General features: G+C 39.7%; 1 protein-coding gene across 2 annotated transcripts in view; it reads left to right on the top strand.

The window, feature by feature from the left end:
- The window catches only part of LOC134534748 (uncharacterized), an 86,739-nt gene that overhangs the window by 42,425 nt on the left and 24,126 nt on the right, over positions 1 to 20,188 (top strand). Inside the window, exon 5 of one of the 2 annotated variants that reach the window (XM_063373269.1) lies at positions 3,592 to 3,703. In XM_063373269.1, coding sequence (XP_063229339.1) covers positions 3,592 to 3,703 — 112 coding nt within the window. Of the gene's footprint in view, positions 1 to 3,591; positions 3,723 to 20,188 lie in introns of both variants that reach the window. The other variant, XM_063373270.1, reaches the window with a different exon arrangement.

The raw sequence follows: 20,188 nt of genomic DNA, 5'->3' as shown, positions 1-20,188 counted from the left end.
TATTTGACTTCTAGCCTATCGCCGAATGAATCCGCGAATTTTTCCGGTCTCTACTTATCTGTAGCCTACGTACTGTTTGATAAAGTCATGCAGGCTACACACGTGTGAAGTAAATAACAGGCTTTCACGACCATTGTTTCGTAAACTATCTTAGCTTTCGAGTTTGAGCTACGTCGAAGTGGTAGTGTACTGTACCGACGTTTCGCTGTGTATTGCATCAGACATCTTCAGGGTTCAAAATCAACTGAGAGCTGGGAGATTTATGTGTGTGTATGTGTATGTTTATATATATTCATATTCTATCAAAAAACTTCGGCAGCAGGTACATCACGACAAAATAAGTTGAAAACCTTTATGACTTATGGTCTAAAGTGGTTACCAAGTCTGGTATAGGTCTTTGAAGTTGGGGCTGAACAATATTTCTTATTTTTAATTGAATTATGTTTTACAGCCACTGCGAATTTTATGGCTTTAGAAAAAGTTTTTCATCGAAATAAATCTTCTATTAGAGCCTTCTTGCAAATCTTGCAAGCCTGCTGGCAAGACTTACTAACAAAGTGATAGACGTAAAACGAAGCCTATATTTGTGTAAATGTAAGAACTGAATCCAGGCTGAAACTTTTCAAGTACGTAAAAATTACAAGTAATAAGTAGAGACCTGAAAATTCACGGATTTATTTTTTATTTCGCGACAATATGTTTGCCTTTTTGCTGCTTCAATGATTGGGTTATAGTTTATCTGAACGACTCTTGGGCCAATGAAAAACCTTTAACAAAATAAATATCGAATCACGATCATCCCAGTTGACAGGTGTCACGTGTCAGTAGCAAATGAGCAGGTGTAATGTGCCCGAGTGCATAAAGAGTCATGGAGTCTATCCTATAGGTCATTGAAATCGCGAATTTTTCTGAGTAATTAGAAATAAAAAATTAATATTTTTTCTCTAAATAGGACAATCTTTATATAAACTTGAAAAGGAATATTACATCATATTTCTATTGGTATTCATGGTTTGTAAGTTTGTACCACTACAATTTGTTGATCTTTGACACAGTGTATTAATCTTTTACACAATTGGTTTTGTGTAGGTATATATCATAGCAGTAGGAATAAGCTAGAGTGTTTTGAGAACTATCGTGACACTAAACGTTCTCACAAACTACAGGTGTCTCTAATTAGTGTATAAATGCATGTAGATACATTTATTGCATGTCATAACTAACCACTCACGTAATTACATTAGTATTCAGATAGTATAATTATAAAAGCTAATTAAGTGTAGCAGTATTAAAAAACAGAACTCAGAAATATAGAGAAAATATTTGTATCTACTTAAGTACCACATTTATTAAAACCGTTTTCATTTTATTTTACTTCTCAAGTTCTTAACAAAACTGTGTTGGGCAAATATAATTCTTTTGGCGTATGCCTCGTAAAAGAGCTATATTGTTTTCATAGGCCAGGGTATAAAAACCACATTTATAACCATGGTTACTTTACGGCCTCTGTGGCCTTTATAGTCTCTATTATTGGGTGGAATTTTTAATATTTTACCTGCTTTAGTAAAAACTGCATGCTTACTGCTTACCAACGCTCGCTTTATTTACTGTGTGTACATTCGGCTGTTGTATATTTTACTCCAAACTGTCACTTAGAAGAACAATTTCTTTATAATTTTGTAATATAGTATGTTTGCTGCCCTGTAACCAAGTAAACACACAGTCTGTGACTTTGAGCTAGACGCTAAAGTCGTTACAAAGAACATCATAATTTTATGTTACTTCTGTGAGCTAAAGCGAATACATACTCTTTGTAGTTAATATATATCGTGTGTCAGTTACACACACACTTTTCTTAGCCATTTGATTTCATGATATACATATATATACATATATATAGTGCGCATCAAAAACTGCATTTAATATTAACACTGCATTAAATATTGTGCAAAAGCTGTTGTCTCATAAATGAGAAAATATGTCAGCCAAACAAACTAACACAACGTGTGATTTTATTTTAGAGGCAGATTCAACTCATGCATTATTTATAAAGGATATTATATTGCTTGAAGAAGTCATTAAAGATGCATGCAGACGCATACTCAATGGCACAAGGGGTGGGGGAGTTACACTCGAGATATTGACGTGACACGTGACTTGTACGGAAATTCATGCGTGTGTGATAATGTTATGAGTAAAATTGAGAGAACAGAGCTGAGTAAAATGCATGGAATGAAGTCATAAGCTGGTTTCAGAAGGACGCGGAGTTGGTGCACATATATTAATGCAAAAAAGTACACTTCATGCATGAGGAGCTTATTCTTGTAAAATATCGTAATGCCCAGAAGCTTACAGACGCTGTAAGAGACAAAAATTGTGTTATTTTATGTTGAAGCCCAAATATGTGATATCTTTATTAAAATGCTTATTATTTTCACCGAGATAGCTGCTTCGATAGTAAAAGCTTGGAATCACGTACACAAATTCTGATTCAGGGTTTGCGTAGCTCCCCAAATCACTTCAGAAATATGCGGTACTTGTTCGTTACTATATTTCCTTGCCGATTCTTTTTCAATTTCCCTGAATAAAGGCGTTTTTATGCATAGGCTTAGCTGCCTCTGATGTTCTCTTTGTCGATGAAACAAATTTAAATATTTTGAAACATTAAGATCTCATTTATAAGTTTTAGTAGGCAACCTGTGATAGTTCATAAATAACTGATTTTGTCAGTCTGCTGTCACTAACATATATGCTGGATATTCATCTTTCTTTCAATCTTATGCATTAAGGATTCTAGTCAGCAAGAAATGAAAAAGTGCTCTCATGAAATGCAGTTCAGTGAAGAGAGCATATCCGTAGTTACGTGTTCTCTGAAAGTGCGTGAAACGCTATTTGTATCAATGAACTACGTATATTATAATTACCCAGACGTCTCGGGCTCTTTGCGGCCGAAATGGAAGTAATTTACATCTTCAAACCCCTCGTGACTCCCAAATCACAATTTTGCACGCTAGGACATTATTAACAAAACACACTCTGCAAGTTTCATCAACGTGGCGTGCATTTGGCACTATTCCCCTGGGTGACACACAAAATTTTCCAGCTTAACTTTTCTGATAAGCTCTGCCGATAATGCATTTAGAAGTTATGCCCGACACACAGGCGCCACTACGTGACTCAATTAAATTTGCTAACCAAGCAAGTTATTTGATTTAATCACCCATATTTTCAAATAACTTGCTAATTCATTAAAAAATATATCTTTTTTTACTAAATGACTAGACAAACTAACCCGATTAAATTTTTTTGCCGTATAAGTCTTTGAAATCATCCCCCCCCCCTCTCAAATTATAGCATGTTTGATTTTATTTTTGTTTTCAATAATAGGGTTATTTTATGATTACTTAGAATTGATATACGTTCTTTCAGAATGTACACAACTGTAATAATATTGTCGAAAGATGCTATTTCATGGTCTTAGAAAAATCAATAAATAGCAAAAATTAAGACGTATTAAAACTTATTATATTTATCGATCGAACACGCAGTGTTGGCGATCCGGGCAGTGTGAAAGTGCGTGTCTCTGCGCAGATCTGCCGAAGGAGGGCCCGCACATCTCCGGCGACCAGGAGTACCAACCTGGCGACGAGGTGAGCCTGAACTGCACCTCGGGCCGCTCCCACCCGGCCTCCGTGCTGCACTGGTACATAGACGACAAGCAGGTGACCGCGCGCCCGACTACCTCGTCCCTGCAGCCACGCCCGGGCGGCTCCCAAGTTATCCGAACTTTACCGAATGTTTTTTTTTAAAAAAACACTCATGGTACTAGAGTATTTAAAATAACACCTACCAAACCAACCTTTCATTTTATTTACGATAACCTACATAATCTACACTCCCGAAGGGGAAAAAAAGAACTATTATTTATTACACTGACCGAACATAACCTAACTTCTTTTTTACTTCGGTAAACTTCGGAACTGTTCGGGTTATGGTTGTGGCTTTCATCCCTGTGAACTGTAGGCTATCCCTACAGAACCACGCCGTTGAAAAGAAACAAAATAATTTTGGTAACGTTCAGTCAGGCATACTTCTTACAATGAATTAAAAGCACTTCTGTGTTTGTAGAGCAAGACGTGCGTGGGAAACGTACCATATTAGTACGGTACAATTCTCGTTGCTCTTATTGGTTAGTAACTCACGTGACATTTTTAAAACGTTACCAATTTTTTTTTTTACGATGCAGGGATGGTGGAACCAATGGTTCGTTGATGGGGGAAGGGGGAAGTTATACGAGTCCCTTATTGCCTGCTGTAAGGGTCATGTCATCAGAAATAATAATAAATCCCCCGTATGCAGATATCTATTTATACTTTATATGATTCAATATTTATTTATAACGATATGTCATTACGTTAACGTAAAGAGAAGTGTATTTGCTCTGTGTAAGTGTTTTAAACATCAACAACTTAGTCCAAGGAAACTACTTGCAGGAAAGGAAGCGGCCTCAGTCTAGACTAGAGTAACGAACCATCCGAGCATCTGCCTAGAGTGATTTAGGGAGGATATAAACCAAAATCTGGATAGCCAGACCGGGATTGCAGCCCGCGGCCTCTTTTATTCTAGTCCCCCCCTCTACACCTCCTCATTCTATTTGTAAGTTTTGATAGATACACCAATAAAAGTGAGTTATTGATATTTGCTAGCGTCAATTTTAATTCAAAATATTCAAAATGTATAAGTTACGCAAAAAAAAGTTCTTAACGTTGACCAACGACCTCCTTTTCCGTAGCCAATACAAGTTCATAAACCCTGGATTTGGGGCCTCTAACTGATCTTGTTTAGAAAACTTACAAAGTTTTAAGAATAATACATTTTTATTTTTTGACATAATGTTTTCGAAAAAATATTCATACTGTTTAATTGTTGGAGCTTCGGGAGCTCAATATTCACAAAATGAATCAAACAGGACGTTTTGATGTGTAAACAGTTTAGCTTGACGTGTACGACATTTGGTAGGAGTAATTTCGTGGAAATGGAATGGAAGTCGATGAACGGAAATGTGACACAAAGATGGCGGACCAACCTGTAGCAACACAAAACCCGTACATAGTCACTTTCGTAAACATTAGGGTACATACCAAACGTATTGGTGTTGCAAATATAACTTTATGATAGCGAAACTACTTTGGAATATATTTGGTGAGCTAAAATAGTCATAATAAAAAGGAATCTCAAGTTTTGAAAGACTAAAGAAAATGGGTATTAAAGATCATAACACAGTCATATTCTCTTATTACATTCATAACTGGCTTAATAGTACAGCGGTAGAGCACGTGTTTGTTAGTCTCGAGGAAAGGGGTTAAAATTTTGTCACAAAAAATTGTTTTTACTTTTTTAATACATAATATTATATTATGATAATGTTGAATCTGCTCAACAAGGTAAAAGTTTGTTTGTAGTAATTATTTATACACTGTTTTCAGTCGCTTCAGAAAAAAACCTAAAAACATACACTTAGTGTTTATAAAATGTGTTTTTAAATGTTTCAGGTTAATATTTTAGTAATTCCATCGAGTATAACTTCTAATGTGTGAAAAAACTTTATAGTATTAACTGGTTTACTGAATTTTAACCAGATAAACAGTACAATAATCAAATTCCTTGTCGGAAATCAGGCCCCAATACGGGGTTAAAGATATTTTAGAATCTTTTTTCGTTTTTATCGGAGCCATTTCAAATAGTTTAAAATATCCGTTTGTTTCGTGCCACCATCTGCAGGTGATGGTGGCAAGCAACGTTCACGATTCAGGCAGCCAATCTAACGGCGGGCGCAGAAAGTAAAGGTGCGTCTAGAAAAAAAAAGCGAATGTTTTATTGATCAGTATGTTTATTCAGGGGTGCCCACAAGGGGGGGGGGGGGTAACGACGCAGACTGCGTCATTAAAATTTCAGGGGGGGGGGGGGTTGGTTAAAAGACGAGAAAAATGTATATATTATTTACATAATTATAGCTTCTAATGTGAAAATACGTTTCTGGTGCTTTGATAATTGAAAGGGATCTTGTAAATCAAATTGGCAACCCCACACTTTCCTCAACAAAAGCAGTTTGGCATCTGTCGGTTCAGGATGGAAATATTACCTGATATGACCAAAGTTATTATTATTATTAGAAAATCAGTTTTAATTAATGCAAAATGTGATAAAATATAATACTAAAAAAGTATAATATTATAAAATCATTGAGTAAATCATTGAGAAAATGGCATAAAAATTTCGGGGGGGGGGGGGGGGGGAGCGCATCATTAGGTTGGGGGGGGGGGGGGGTAAGTCATAGTGTTTGGGGGGGGGGGGGGCACCTCTGGTTTATTACAATCGGCATTATTTTAAATAATTCTTTAAATTTCGTGTCCATATTTCGTATTATACGTTTATTTGCAACATGAACAACACGAGAACACACGTATTTTCTCGTTACCGAGAGAGAAGATGTTTACACATCACTAGCGAGTTCTGAAATACTCCTGAAACTGTTAAGATTAAAAAAATATTTCGTAAAAAAAAAGTTAATATTTTTTACAAACGGAAAATTCCCCACGTGTTATATAGTTTCTGAGTGCTAATTCAACATTCTGCTCGTGTTTCCAATAAGCAATCCCGCACCTATGAGGTCACTGATTTGTTCGGGACAAGATGATTTCCTAGCTCGAAATGCCATCATAGCTAGCACGACGTGAAGGACTCAAAGCAACCAAGGTTTTGTCAGCGTAAGAATGCCCAACCCAGATGGAGAAGACGAGCAAAAGGCGTGCCAAGTTAGGGAAGCACAAACACACGTTGGAGTCCGGGACTGATGGTCTTACAATAGACCCTTACGACGCAACTTTGTTCTGAAATTGTGTCAGCGTGAAAAGAAAAAAAAAATTCCTAAATTTAATATGAACTGATATTTTTCTTCTGAAATCCTCGGTGTCTTCATTTACGTCCTCGTGCATTAAAAAAAAAAAAAAAAAAAAAAGCACGCGTATACTTCGTGAGTTTTGAAATGTGCAAAGTTAAATTACCGCTGTTGTTTTAAGGCCCCCATTTACGAGCAGAGCCGGGAGAAAAAAAAAGTTGGCCACGCCCTCTCCCCGCTTCCTCGAGAACGCGGCGGGGCGAGTTTCGGAGTTTTAAAATCCGCGCGAGTGGGCGCGGTTGGTAAATTAACACCCCGAGGCGCCTTCGTGAAGAGACTGGCGGAACGGCGCGATTCACTCTCGGCGAGCCGTGAATAAGAAACGCAACAGCTCGCAGCGGCGGCTGCCGGGTTTACGAGCGTCATTAACCCCGCCGCGGCGCGCCTCTCCCGAGCGAGACCAACCGTCGTTCCAGAACACCTCTTCATGACCGAAATGTTGTTGCTCGTCACGCATCACCACGAGCAATTACAACTCTTAACATTTTTCGCAGAACGAGCATTCGTTAGCAACACCAGGGTTCTTCTCTGGCTGCCGCGCTCTATTGCGCTCTGTTCGTGGAGTCGATTCCACCCAGACGTACGTGGTCTACGTCGCCTTCAACCCTCTAACTTACCAGCGGGACGTAAAACATTACCGTTAGTCCACTAGCGGAAGCAATGGGTAGAGGGGAGGGTAATTAGGGGATTATTTCGTTGAAGGCAGTGTGTTATTTTTGGTGATGCAGGAAGTGACTCATGTTGACAGTGATAATGCAACAGTCTAAACACCTTGGTTTTGACGTAAGTTTTTTTTAACATATAGATTCTAAATTTATTTATTTATTTTTAAATTACCCTCATCATGGAAACTTCCTCTGCCCGCGAATGCATAAATTAGTCTACCTTTTTGATTATTACCACCAGGGCGGAGCCTGTCGTACGTGTAATTATACTCCCTAATCTCATTCTGAAGTACACGAACCGCAAGATTTCTCTATTGACTGGCTGTTTTATTCAGACATGCCTGTATATTAGACCACGAGAGAGTGATCGAGTTTATCCAACCAATGGCGGATACGCGATTTTTTTTTTTTTGGGGGGGGGGGGGGGGAGAATTTGGGGGAAAAAAAATTAAATTGTTACACGTGTAGTAAAAAAAAACAATAATATTTACACTAACGTGAGGCAGCTTCTCACACAGTTGAAAATGCAGGCTTTGTAGCAGCTCACCTTGCATCACCCCAAATAACATACCTGCCTTCAATGATATTTTGCACATTGTTGCAGTAGCAACGTAAGGAGTAGCTTCACACAACGACAAGCTGATATCTGCCAACCCTGAAATACGAAAATATTGCCAGAGTTGTGGTGCATTATTTGGGTGTGTCGGACAGAAAACTTAAATTTAAATCTAATTTTTTTAATTTTTAGTTCATTCAACGATAAAAGCGGTATTTTTAATGTTTTTTTTTAAACTGTAAGTTTATTCATTTGACCTTAACTGAACACCTGACTACAAAAGGGCTATATACTTCCTTACAGTGCCTGGTTCGCTTGCCACCACCCACACACACGTGACTGTTAAAACTCTGCGCTTGCCTCCGTCTGCAGAGACGACTCGCGCAGTCCTGACGGCCCTAGCCCTAACCAATCATGTTCCAATACGTCTGTGCTGCGACACCAACCCGACGAAACCCGCGGACGTGACAGGCTTGGAGATTAGAAAGTTTTTTTTTCTATTGCCACCACGTCACTGGCGCTGTTACAAGTGCGACGATTCTGTTTTCAAATTATGTTCAAACTGGTGTATTGTTATTAAGCCCGTTCAACAATGGCACGTAAACGGAGACGGATCTCCCGGAACATTCCACTATCGCGTCTCTGCTGCCTGCACAATGCACGGAAACGTACGTAACAAATGACAACCAATGAGTTTGCATTTCAACGTTACGAAATATTAATTTTATAAAAAATATTCATTATGCTTCGATATTATAGTACGGGAAAAATAATTTTTTAGTAAAATAAACCACAAAGAAATAATAGAACACAATACTTTAAACAATTTTTAACGTATTTAGAACATAAACAAACATGGCTACCACCGCAGCCAAATATTTTGGCTTCTATTGGTCGCACGGAGCGACGTAAACGGAATAGCTCAGCATTGCCGAGCTAATCCGTACGGGTCCGTCTCCGTCTGCGTGCTGTTGTAGAAACTTTTTTACGTGAGATACGTCTCCGTTTACGTGATCCGTCTCCGTTACCGTGTCTTTGTAGAATGGACCTTTCGGTTATGATTCGCGTAGTTTTGAATTTTTGTTTACTAAATTCTCTTGTAAAAAGTTAAAAAAAAATAGTTTTTTTTCCAGAAAAATATTAAATTTAGATTAAACTATTTTTTTAACATGTCTATTAATTAAAGCAAACTCGTAAAACATAGATGGCTATCGCATGTGCAGTGCGAATGCAATGTCAAGAAACTGTCCGTCGCGCGGTTAAAACCCGCACGCTGAACAGTAATGCGATATTTTGCCCTCGCATCACTCACGTGGTTTCCGTCGCGCTGTCGCGATCCCGGTGACTGGACAACTGTGAGTTTTGAGCGGGTACTATAACCTTATATGGCGGAGAAATTGAGATAAAGGTGTAATGCAAGTCTCCTGGAGTGCTTTCACTAGTCTGTACCAGATGATTTGTGCCTTATATATATATATATATATATATATATATACATATATATATATATATATATACATATTGTGAAAACACGCATTTGAGCCTTTTTCTTTCTTTTAAAAATACAGATTAAAAACGAAATACGGGAACAGAACTACTCATCCACGTACTCATCAGCGTATTTTTAAATGTTTTTTGACGTGACGTCTAATAAATCGATGAACGCCGGATGCACGCACGAAAAAAAGTCCCGTAACGCACATTGTCCCGTTACGCGGTGTCCCGTTACGCTCATTGTACGCTTGCGCCGCATCTTTCTCTCTTCCACTCGATTGGAACAACCATCGATTTGACTTTTTCGAGGCACATTAAACTTGAAACACTCCCATTCGTTTCCTACTTTACCTATCATCGTCCTAGCCTTAAAACAGAATAACACAGATTGGAAGAAGTTAAATAGCAAACATGTATAAAAGTTATAGTTAAAATAATCTCTTCGTTAAAGTAATAAATATATTTTAATTAATGAGTGCAAATAAAAGTAAATTTATCAATTAAATTGTAGATTTCATTTCACTCCTTCTTTGTATCCATACAAAATAGTAATAATTCAATAAAAATGATTCAATTTTATTCATAAAAGTATACAATCATTTCATCAATGTTTTGTTATGACGTCACGTTAAACTATCGTCCGTAAACCGACTTTACAGACAACCAATTTTTTTTTTTTTTTTTCGTAAACAGACACCACTCGGATATGTTGAGCCGTTTATGAATCGCGCGGTGTTTTCCTGAAGCCCTGCGCCCCGAATGCGTGTCCGGGTAGGCGGGTTCCACCATAGCGGCGCGTCGAGCTACAGGTCGCCGGCCATTGGTCACAACTCTAGCCGTCAGCGTCCGGCAATAGCGAGAGGAACAGCTCGTTTACGTTTCACCAACAAGAACGCTTAGAAGTTGGTGGCAGTGAATCTCTTCCTGTCACCAGCAACGCTGATAAGGTCCGAGGGCTTAGGACGCAGCCAATTGTCTGGTTATCTGAGTGAGGCGGGGGGTGAAGGTGGTGTCTATGCTGGGATGGGTAGCCTCAGCCTCTGCACATAGCTGGATCTCTTATAAAACCTCTCCTGTTTCGCGTATACGTGGTATTCCGTATCCACGCACATGAGGGCCCCAGGCCGTTAGGGCTTCGGCTAAGAAGGCTGGGTCAACAAAACAAAATGGGGGAGCAATCCTGTATACATTTTACTTTTCTGTCACCGTTGTCGTGGTTGTAAACAACTTCGCGTGATTGTCAGGTTTTTGGAAATGGCTACCACTGGTATAACCACTTTTCAGACCTGTGCAATTTGAGACAAGTTACGTGACATAGGGTTTAGTATAAATTTATTTAATTTTGTGACGTTCGTTTTGTAAGTAAAAAAAAAACAAGCATGTTTAAATTATTTCATTGCCATATCCATTGCGTATATTTTCGCAGTTACGGACGACAGTGGTATACACAAGGGAAAAGGTATGATGGTGAGGGGGGGGGGATGAGAGGAAATATCACATCCCTCAGAAATCTTAAATAATCTATCATTTCCACCAACAAAAGAAAGAAATTGAAAGCAAACAACGGGGAAAACGATTGCATTCCCCCTTCTCCCCCCGATGAAATCCTGGTTGCGCTCCTGACGGCCAAGTGGACAGAGCCCGTGTGGTTGGGGGGTTGGGAGAGGGGGGAGAATCGACGTGTCTGGCCGCTGGCGATAATCCATCGCCTGCTGTGACGCGGCTTGAAGGGGGTACTGGCGGTCAGTTGTCAACGCCATCTTATGAAACACTTAAATTTTGTGGAAACATGTAAAAAAAAATATATAAGTAGTACTTGTGCGCCAAGATACCATAAGTGTTTTACGATTTGCCAAAGGAACATTTCCAAATACAGCTCCAGTAGTATAGGATAGTATGTTCTGGCACAGGCGGCAGGCGGTGGAGCTGTGTGTCCTTTCCGCCATCTTGGATTGTGACATCACAGCGGCCATCTTGGATGACCTTGACCTTGACCTTTGACCTTGACCTGGAATTTGATCCTCAAAAATCGCCAAAAATGACCAAAATTGGGCAAAAATTGCCCAAAATTCCTCAAAAATCGCCAAAATTTCAATTTTTTTGAAAAAAATTTCCGCCAAAAAATCTCAAATAATTCCACAGTTCAAAAATTAGGATTTCGAAAATCCTCAAAAGTCGCTTTGCCCTAGAAAAAACGAAAACTCCTAAAAGCGGCTTAAAACTCCTAAGAGCTAGCCGCTTATAAGCCGCCGACCTTGAAAATAAGGATGTCATGGCAGCCATATTGGATGATGATGTCACCGTTGCAAATTTTGTTACGGCCGCCATCTTTAACTTTTTTATTTATTATCCGATTTTAATGAAAAAAAATTTAAAAATTATAAAAAATCCATTTAATAAAATTTTAATTTTTTTTTTTAAAAAATGTACTTTACGACACGGAGCTCAGAGTCCTCGGTTCGAACCCGGTGAGGGCAAAAAATTAAAAATGACATCCGATCCTTCCCTCGTGGAGGGCGCTGGCATACTGACTCCCACCACTTTTTTCAAAGCATATATATCGTCACCTAGTATGACGTCATGTCCGCCATCTTGGATTGTGACGTCACTGCGGCCATATTGGATGAGTGTAAGGGACACAGCGTAACGGGACAAGTAGATCACGGCGGACATTTTGGATCCGCCATCTTGGATCCGCCATCTTGGATCCGACATTTTGGATGACGTCATTTTGTTTTCTAGAAAATTCCGGCATTGTTGTTTCCGACATATTGGATGATGACGTCACCATTGCAGTTATCGTTACGCCCGCCATCTTGAAAATCCGCAATTTTTATGTTAGAAAATCGGGAAAAATTTTAAAAATCATTAAAAAAATTATTTAATCGAATAAATAATAAAATTTTTAAAAACCACTGTTGCAGTTATCGTTACGGTCGCCATCTTGAAAATCCGCAATTTTTATGTTAGAAAATCGGGAAAAATTTTAAAAATCATTTAAAAAATTATTTAATCGAATAAATAATAAAAATCTTAAAAACCACTGTTGCAGTTATCGTTACGGTCGCCATCTTGGATTATATAAATGTTGAATATTTCGTTAAACCCGCCATCTTGGTTGAGTACCATGTCATTCTTACACTTTACGTTACGACCACCATATTGGATCTTATTAATGTTGCAATCATCGTTATGGTCACCATCTTGAAATTTAGATGCCATATTGAAAATCCGTAATTATTTAGCTAGAAATTCGGGAAAAATTTCTAAATTTGTTAAATAAATCACTCATTAATTTACATATTGATTCGATCCGCTCCTGTCCTTGGTTCGATACTTGATCGATGCAAGAATGTTTAATTTTATGTAAAAAATAATAATTTCAATAAACCATGTTCAACATTCGTAAAGAGACTCTAAATCCTCTACGACCACCATCCTATCAGACATCAAGACCACCATATTGGAAATGCGTAATTTTAATGCTAGAGATTCGGGAAAAAGTTCCAAAATTTATTAAATAAATTTGCAATCAATATACTGATTGACCCGGTCAGTTCCTATCCTTGGTACGATTCTGGACGTTGAAAAAAAAAATATCAATTTAACATAATAGTAACAGGTTCGAGGAATTAAACACCACAAGTTCTTTCACAAACATAATATTTATTACATAATTTCTATTCTACTACAGGATCACTTACGAAAGCCAGCAAATTTACAATCATTTAGTTAGGCAGCGGTGTGAAATGACTAATTCTTAGCTCCAATCGGTTTATACTAGACAGAGTCCAGCCAGAACCTTTACAGACATAGTTCTCCTCTTCTTGACAGAGTTTCTGGATACCGTTTTTAACAGTTTGCTTCACATCGTCAGAACTGTAAATTACTGCAGCCGATGTCTTGAATGCACACTTCTTCACTTTGTCATCTAACGGATACGGCTTTCCATATAGACAGTCCAACCACAAGTTATATTTCAAAGGTCCGTTTGTCGCTACGTCATCAGTAAGCTGATTGATTATGTCCTGTCTGATATCATCAAGAAAAGTACAAATATCCTTCGACTCACCGAACGTATTTAGATAATAATAGTCTTTCAACGTTCCACGAAATGCAGTCTGCGCCAAGTAGAAGCCATTATCGTTCACTTGTAATGCTCCGAACACAGTCTTAGGTTTAGGTCCATGTCCAGACGTCATAGCAATCGGTTTCTGCACATCTGTTTTTTTGCTTGTACGCTCACGAGTCTCCAATCTAAAGCGAGGAGTCGAAATGTTGACAGGTAGTTCAGCAGGAGCACAGACTCCACCTTTACATTTTTTCGCATGATGTCGCAAACTGTCAATTCGAGTAAACCATTTAAGGCACTCATCACATCGAAACTTTATACGAGAAGGATTCTTTTTGCATTTGCTCCGCTCATGTCTTCGTGCATCATGGGAAAATGTGAACGACATATCACAGTAGCTGCAAGGATACCGTGCCGATGTAGACGAACCTTTCAGACCCGATCCAGATATGGACGTTGCAACAGTAGTACCATTTCCAGGCATACTCTTATGAACATCGACGCATCGCTGTTGCACCGAAACCTTTACTTTCTGCCGCACAGCAGGACCTTTACATGTCTTCATGTGCGTTTTCATATTATCTTTTCTGGCAAACTGCTTATGACATTTCTCACAAACAAACATTTTACGATATAGGTTCTTGGCACATTCTCTCTTCTCATGCCGTCGAGCAATGCTGCTGTTTGAGAAAATCTTGTCACAGTAACAGCACCGATGTTCGTTAGTTGTTGTCGATTCGGCATCCATTGAAGTCTCCATCGAGGGCGAAACGAAGTTCGTCGAGTTTTCCTGCACAGCCAGCACTACCGGGATTAAAGTCTCTTCTGCTGGTGGTATCACGTCTGTTGAAATCTCCTCCAGTGTTGTCGACGTGGTTGTCAACGGAATCTGCTCCTTCTCCGTCGTAGCTGTCGTAAAGGTTCCCGTAGACGATGGTACAACCTCCATCGAGTTCGACGTTAAAGTCGGTAAAGATGCCATCGAGTTCGCAAGAACAGGTAATTACGTGATTAATGCACCAGAAGAAATAAACTAGGTGATCCTTACACCGCCGACGTCAGTAACAAACTGAGCGCCCTGCTGTCTAGGACTCGCTTATATACATGCACCGTATGGAATAATACGCTAGTCAAATCAAGAAACATCTACAATAATACTAGAGTCAAAACAACATTAAAAATAGAAGGACCATCAACAAAAAGGAAGCACATTCTGGAAGCACAATAGAAAAAAGGCAGCACATTTGGAAGCACCGACAACGAAAAGGCAGCACATTTGGAAGCACCGACATCTAAAAGACAGCACCGCCATCGAAAAGGCAGCACATTTTGGAAGCACCGACAACGAAAAGGCAGCACCGTCATCGTAAAGGCACGGACCGCAAGTCCGGGTCATGTCAATATCAGACATATAGACCATGAACACAGTACACACAGGAAACGGATCGTACACACAGTACACACAGGAAACGAAACGTACACACAGTACACACAGGAAACGGAACGTACACACAGTACACACAGGTAACGGAACGTACACACAGTACACACAGGAAACGGAACGTACACACAGTACACACAGAAAACGGAACGTACACACAGTACACACAGAAAACGGAACGTACACACAGTACACACAGAAAACGGAACGTACACACAGTACACACAGAAAACGGAACGTACACACAGTACACACAGAAAACGGAATGTACACACAGTACACACAGGAAACTGAACGTACACACAGGACACACAGGAAACGGAACGTACACACAGTACACACAGAAAACGGATGGCATCAACAGTCTTTTGGCTCCAATATTCATTGTCTCCAATATTCGTAGGCTCCAATATTCGTTGGCTCCAATATTCGTTGACTACAATTTTCGTAGGCTCCAATATTCATTGTCTCCAATATTCGTTGGCTACAATTTTCGTAGGCTCCAATATTCGTTGGCTCCAATATTCGTTGACTACAATTTTCGTAGGCTCCAATATTCGTTGGCTCCAATATTCGTTGTCTCCAATATTCGTTGTCTCCAATATTCATTAGCTCCAATTTTCGTTTGCTCCAATATTCGTTGACTCCAATATTCGTTGGCTCCAATAATCATTGGCTCCAATATTCACGGGCTCCAATATCAATTGGCTCCAATTGCTCCAAATGCTCCAACAGGCTCCAAAAGGCTCCATCAGTCTTTTGGCTCCAATTTTCATTGGCTCCAATATTCATTGACTCCAATATTTATTGGCTCCAATATTCATTGGCTCCAATTTTCATTGGCTCCAATATTCATTAACTCCAATATTCATTGACTCCAATATTTATTGGCTCCAATATTCATTGGCTCCAATTTTCATTGGCTCCAATATTCATTGACTCCAATATTTATTGGCTCCAATATTCATTGGCTCCAATTTTCATTGGTTCCAATATTCATTAACTCCAATATTCATTGACTACAATATTTATTGGCTCCGATATTCATTGGCTCCAATAGTCATTGGCTCCAATAGACATTGGCTACAATAGACATTGACTCCAATAGTCATTGGCTTCAATATTCATTGGCTCCGACAGTATTTTGACTCCAAAAGTCATTGGCTTCTAAAGTCATAGGCTCCAACTGCTTTTTGTCTCATCAGCGCCAAATATATTTGGCTAGAATGCTACGGGTCTAAGAGACTATGAACCGCAAGACTACAAGTCTAAAAGGATCTAGCTGGTTACGAGTTATACATGCCTGCGAGGCTACAGAGCTACGAAGCTTCTAGAACTCAAGTTTAAGTGACCGCGAGGATACAGGACTACAAGTCTGCATGAGTACTTGACTACGAAGCTACTCATCTACAAGGCTCCAATTGCCGCATCTGTCTTCGTCGGAATTTTCTCTTTTGATCCATCTGCTCCAACAGCATTATGTTATAAGAATTACAAGGCTACTTGATTACGTAGCATCAAGTCTACAAGGCTCCATTGCTTCATTACTACGAGACTACAAGCCATGAGGTTACGAGACTATGCGATTGCAAGTCTTAAAGGTTACGTGATCGCGAGGCTATAGGACTACGAAGCTTCCAGTACGCATAGTCACGAGACTGCATGACTAATTGACCGCGTGGCTACGAAAATTCATGTCTCTAACTGACTACAATAGCAATATTCAGTAGTGAGAGTTAATTTATCTCATGCAAAGGTACTTGGTGCAAGTAGTTCCGCTTTTCAACATCAGATGACGTCACGTGTTGCTTGCAGGTAAATAATATTTCCTTTATGCGGGATGCGGGATGCTCACTATCGATCGCATAAGAAGGATGGCTTCGATAGTCTCCAAGGAGAAGGAAGTTCATCCTTCTTATGCGATCGATAGTGAGCATCCCGCATCCCGCATAAAGGAAATATTATTTACCTGCAAGCAACACGTGACGTCATCTGATGCTGAAAAGCGGTACTACTTGCACCAAGTACCTTTGCATGAGATAAATTTACTCTCACCACTGAATATTGCTATTGTAGTCAGTTAGAGACGTGACGTTTCGTAGCCACGCGGCCAATTAGTCATGCAGTCTCGTGACTATGCGTACTGAAAGCTTCGTAGTCCTATAGCCTCGCGATCACGTAACCTTTAAGACTTGCAATCGCATAGTCTCGTAACCTCATGGCTTGTAGTCTCGTAGTAATGATGCAATGGAGCCTTGTAGACTTGATGCTACGTAATCAAGTAGCCTTGTAATTCTTATAACATAATGCTGTTGGAGCAGATGGATCAAAAGAGAAAATTCCGACGAAGACAGATGCGGCAATTGGAGCCTTGTAGATGAGTAGCTTCGTAGTCAAGTACTCATGCAGACTTGTAGTCCTGTATCCTCGCGGTCACTTAAACTTGAGTTCTAGAAGCTTCGTAGCTCTGTAGCCTCGCAGGCATGTATAACTCGTAACCAGCTAGATCCTTTTAGACTTGTAGTCTTGCGGTTCATAGTCTCTTAGACCCGTAGCATTCTAGCCAAATATATTTGGCGCTGATGAGACAAAAAGCAGTTGGAGCCTATGACTTTAGAAGCCAATGACTTTTGGAGTCAAAATACTGTCGGAGCCAATGAATATTGAAGCCAATGACTATTGGAGTCAATGTCTATTGTAGCCAATGTCTATTGGAGCCAATGACTATTGGAGCCAATGAATATCGGAGCCAATAAATATTGTAGTCAATGAATATTGGAGTTAATGAATATTGGAACCAATGAAAATTGGAGCCAATGAATATTGGAGCCAATAAATATTGGAGTCAATGAATATTGGAGCCAATGAAAATTGGAGCCAATGAATATTGGAGCCAATAAATATTGGAGTCAATGAATATTGGAGTTAATGAATATTGGAGCCAATGAAAATTGGAGCCAATGAATATTGGAGCCAATAAATATTGGAGTCAATGAATATTGGAGCCAATGAAAATTGGAGCCAAAAGACTGATGGAGCCTTTTGGAGCCTGTTGGAGCATTTGGAGCAATTGGAGCCAATTGATATTGGAGCCCGTGAATATTGGAGCCAATGATTATTGGAGCCAACGAATATTGGAGTCAACGAATATTGGAGCAAACGAAAATTGGAGCTAATGAATATTGGAGACAACGAATATTGGAGACAACGAATATTGGAGCCAACGAATATTGGAGCCTACGAAAATTGTAGCCAACGAATATTGGAGACAATGAATATTGGAGCCTACGAAAATTGTAGTCAACGAATATTGGAGCCAACGAATATTGGAGCCTACGAAAATTGTAGCCAACGAATATTGGAGACAATGAATATTGGAGCCTACGAAAATTGTAGTCAACGAATATTGGAGCCAACGAATATTGGAGCCTACGAATATTGGAGACAATGAATATTGGAGCCAAAAGACTGTTGATGCCATCCGTTTTCTGTGTGTACTGTGTGTACGTTCCGTTTCCTGTGTGTCCTGTGTGTACGTTCAGTTTCCTGTGTGTACTGTGTGTACATTCCGTTTTCTGTGTGTACTGTGTGTACGTTCCGTTTTCTGTGTGTACTGTGTGTACGTTCCGTTTTCTGTGTGTACTGTGTGTACGTTCCGTTTTCTGTGTGTACTGTGTGTACGTTCCGTTTTCTGTGTGTACTGTGTGTACGTTCCGTTTCCTGTGTGTACTGTGTGTACGTTCCGTTACCTGTGTGTACTGTGTGTACGTTCCGTTTCCTGTGTGTACTGTGTGTACGTTTCGTTTCCTGTGTGTACTGTGTGTACGATCCGTTTCCTGTGTGTACTGTGTTCATGGTCTATATGTCTGATATTGACATGACCCGGACTTGCGGTCCGTGCCTTTACGATGACGGTGCTGCCTTTTCGTTGTCGGTGCTTCCAAAATGTGCTGCCTTTTCGATGGCGGTGCTGTCTTTTAGATGTCGGTGCTTCCAAATGTGCTGCCTTTTCGTTGTCGGTGCTTCCAAATGTGCTGCCTTTTTTTTATTGTGCTTCCAGAATGTGCTTCCTTTTTGTTGATGGTCCTTCTATTTTTAATGTTGTTTTGACTCTAGTATTATTGTAGATGTTTCTTGATTTGACTAGCGTATTATTCCATACGGTGCATGTATATAAGCGAGTCCTAGACAGCAGGGCGCTCAGTTTGTTACTGACGTCGGCGGTGTAAGGATCACCTAGTTTATTTCTTCTGGTGCATTAATCACGTAATTACCTGTTCTTGCGAACTCGATGGCATCTTTACCGACTTTAACGTCGAACTCGATGGAGGTTGTACCATCGTCTACGGGAACCTTTACGACAGCTACGACGGAGAAGGAGCAGATTCCGTTGACAACCACGTCGACAACACTGGAGGAGATTTCAACAGACGTGATACCACCAGCAGAAGAGACTTTAATCCCGGTAGTGCTGGCTGTGCAGGAAAACTCGACGAACTTCGTTTCGCCCTCGATGGAGACTTCAATGGATGCCGAATCGACAACAACTAACGAACATCGGTGCTGTTACTGTGACAAGATTTTCTCAAACAGCAGCATTGCTCGACGGCATGAGAAGAGAGAATGTGCCAAGAACCTATATCGTAAAATGTTTGTTTGTGAGAAATGTCATAAGCAGTTTGCCAGAAAAGATAATATGAAAACGCACATGAAGACATGTAAAGGTCCTGCTGTGCGGCAGAAAGTAAAGGTTTCGGTGCAACAGCGATGCGTCGATGTTCATAAGAGTATGCCTGGAAATGGTACTACTGTTGCAACGTCCATATCTGGATCGGGTCTGAAAGGTTCGTCTACATCGGCACGGTATCCTTGCAGCTACTGTGATATGTCGTTCACATTTTCCCATGATGCACGAAGACATGAGCGGAGCAAATGCAAAAAGAATCCTTCTCGTATAAAGTTTCGATGTGATGAGTGCCTTAAATGGTTTACTCGAATTGAC

The sequence above is a fragment of the Bacillus rossius genome, chromosome 8 (assembly GCF_032445375.1).
Source record: "Bacillus rossius redtenbacheri isolate Brsri chromosome 8, Brsri_v3, whole genome shotgun sequence".
In the NCBI taxonomy this organism is placed as follows: domain Eukaryota; kingdom Metazoa; phylum Arthropoda; class Insecta; order Phasmatodea; family Bacillidae; genus Bacillus; species Bacillus rossius.
This window is presented reverse-complemented; position numbering and strand designations above follow the sequence as displayed.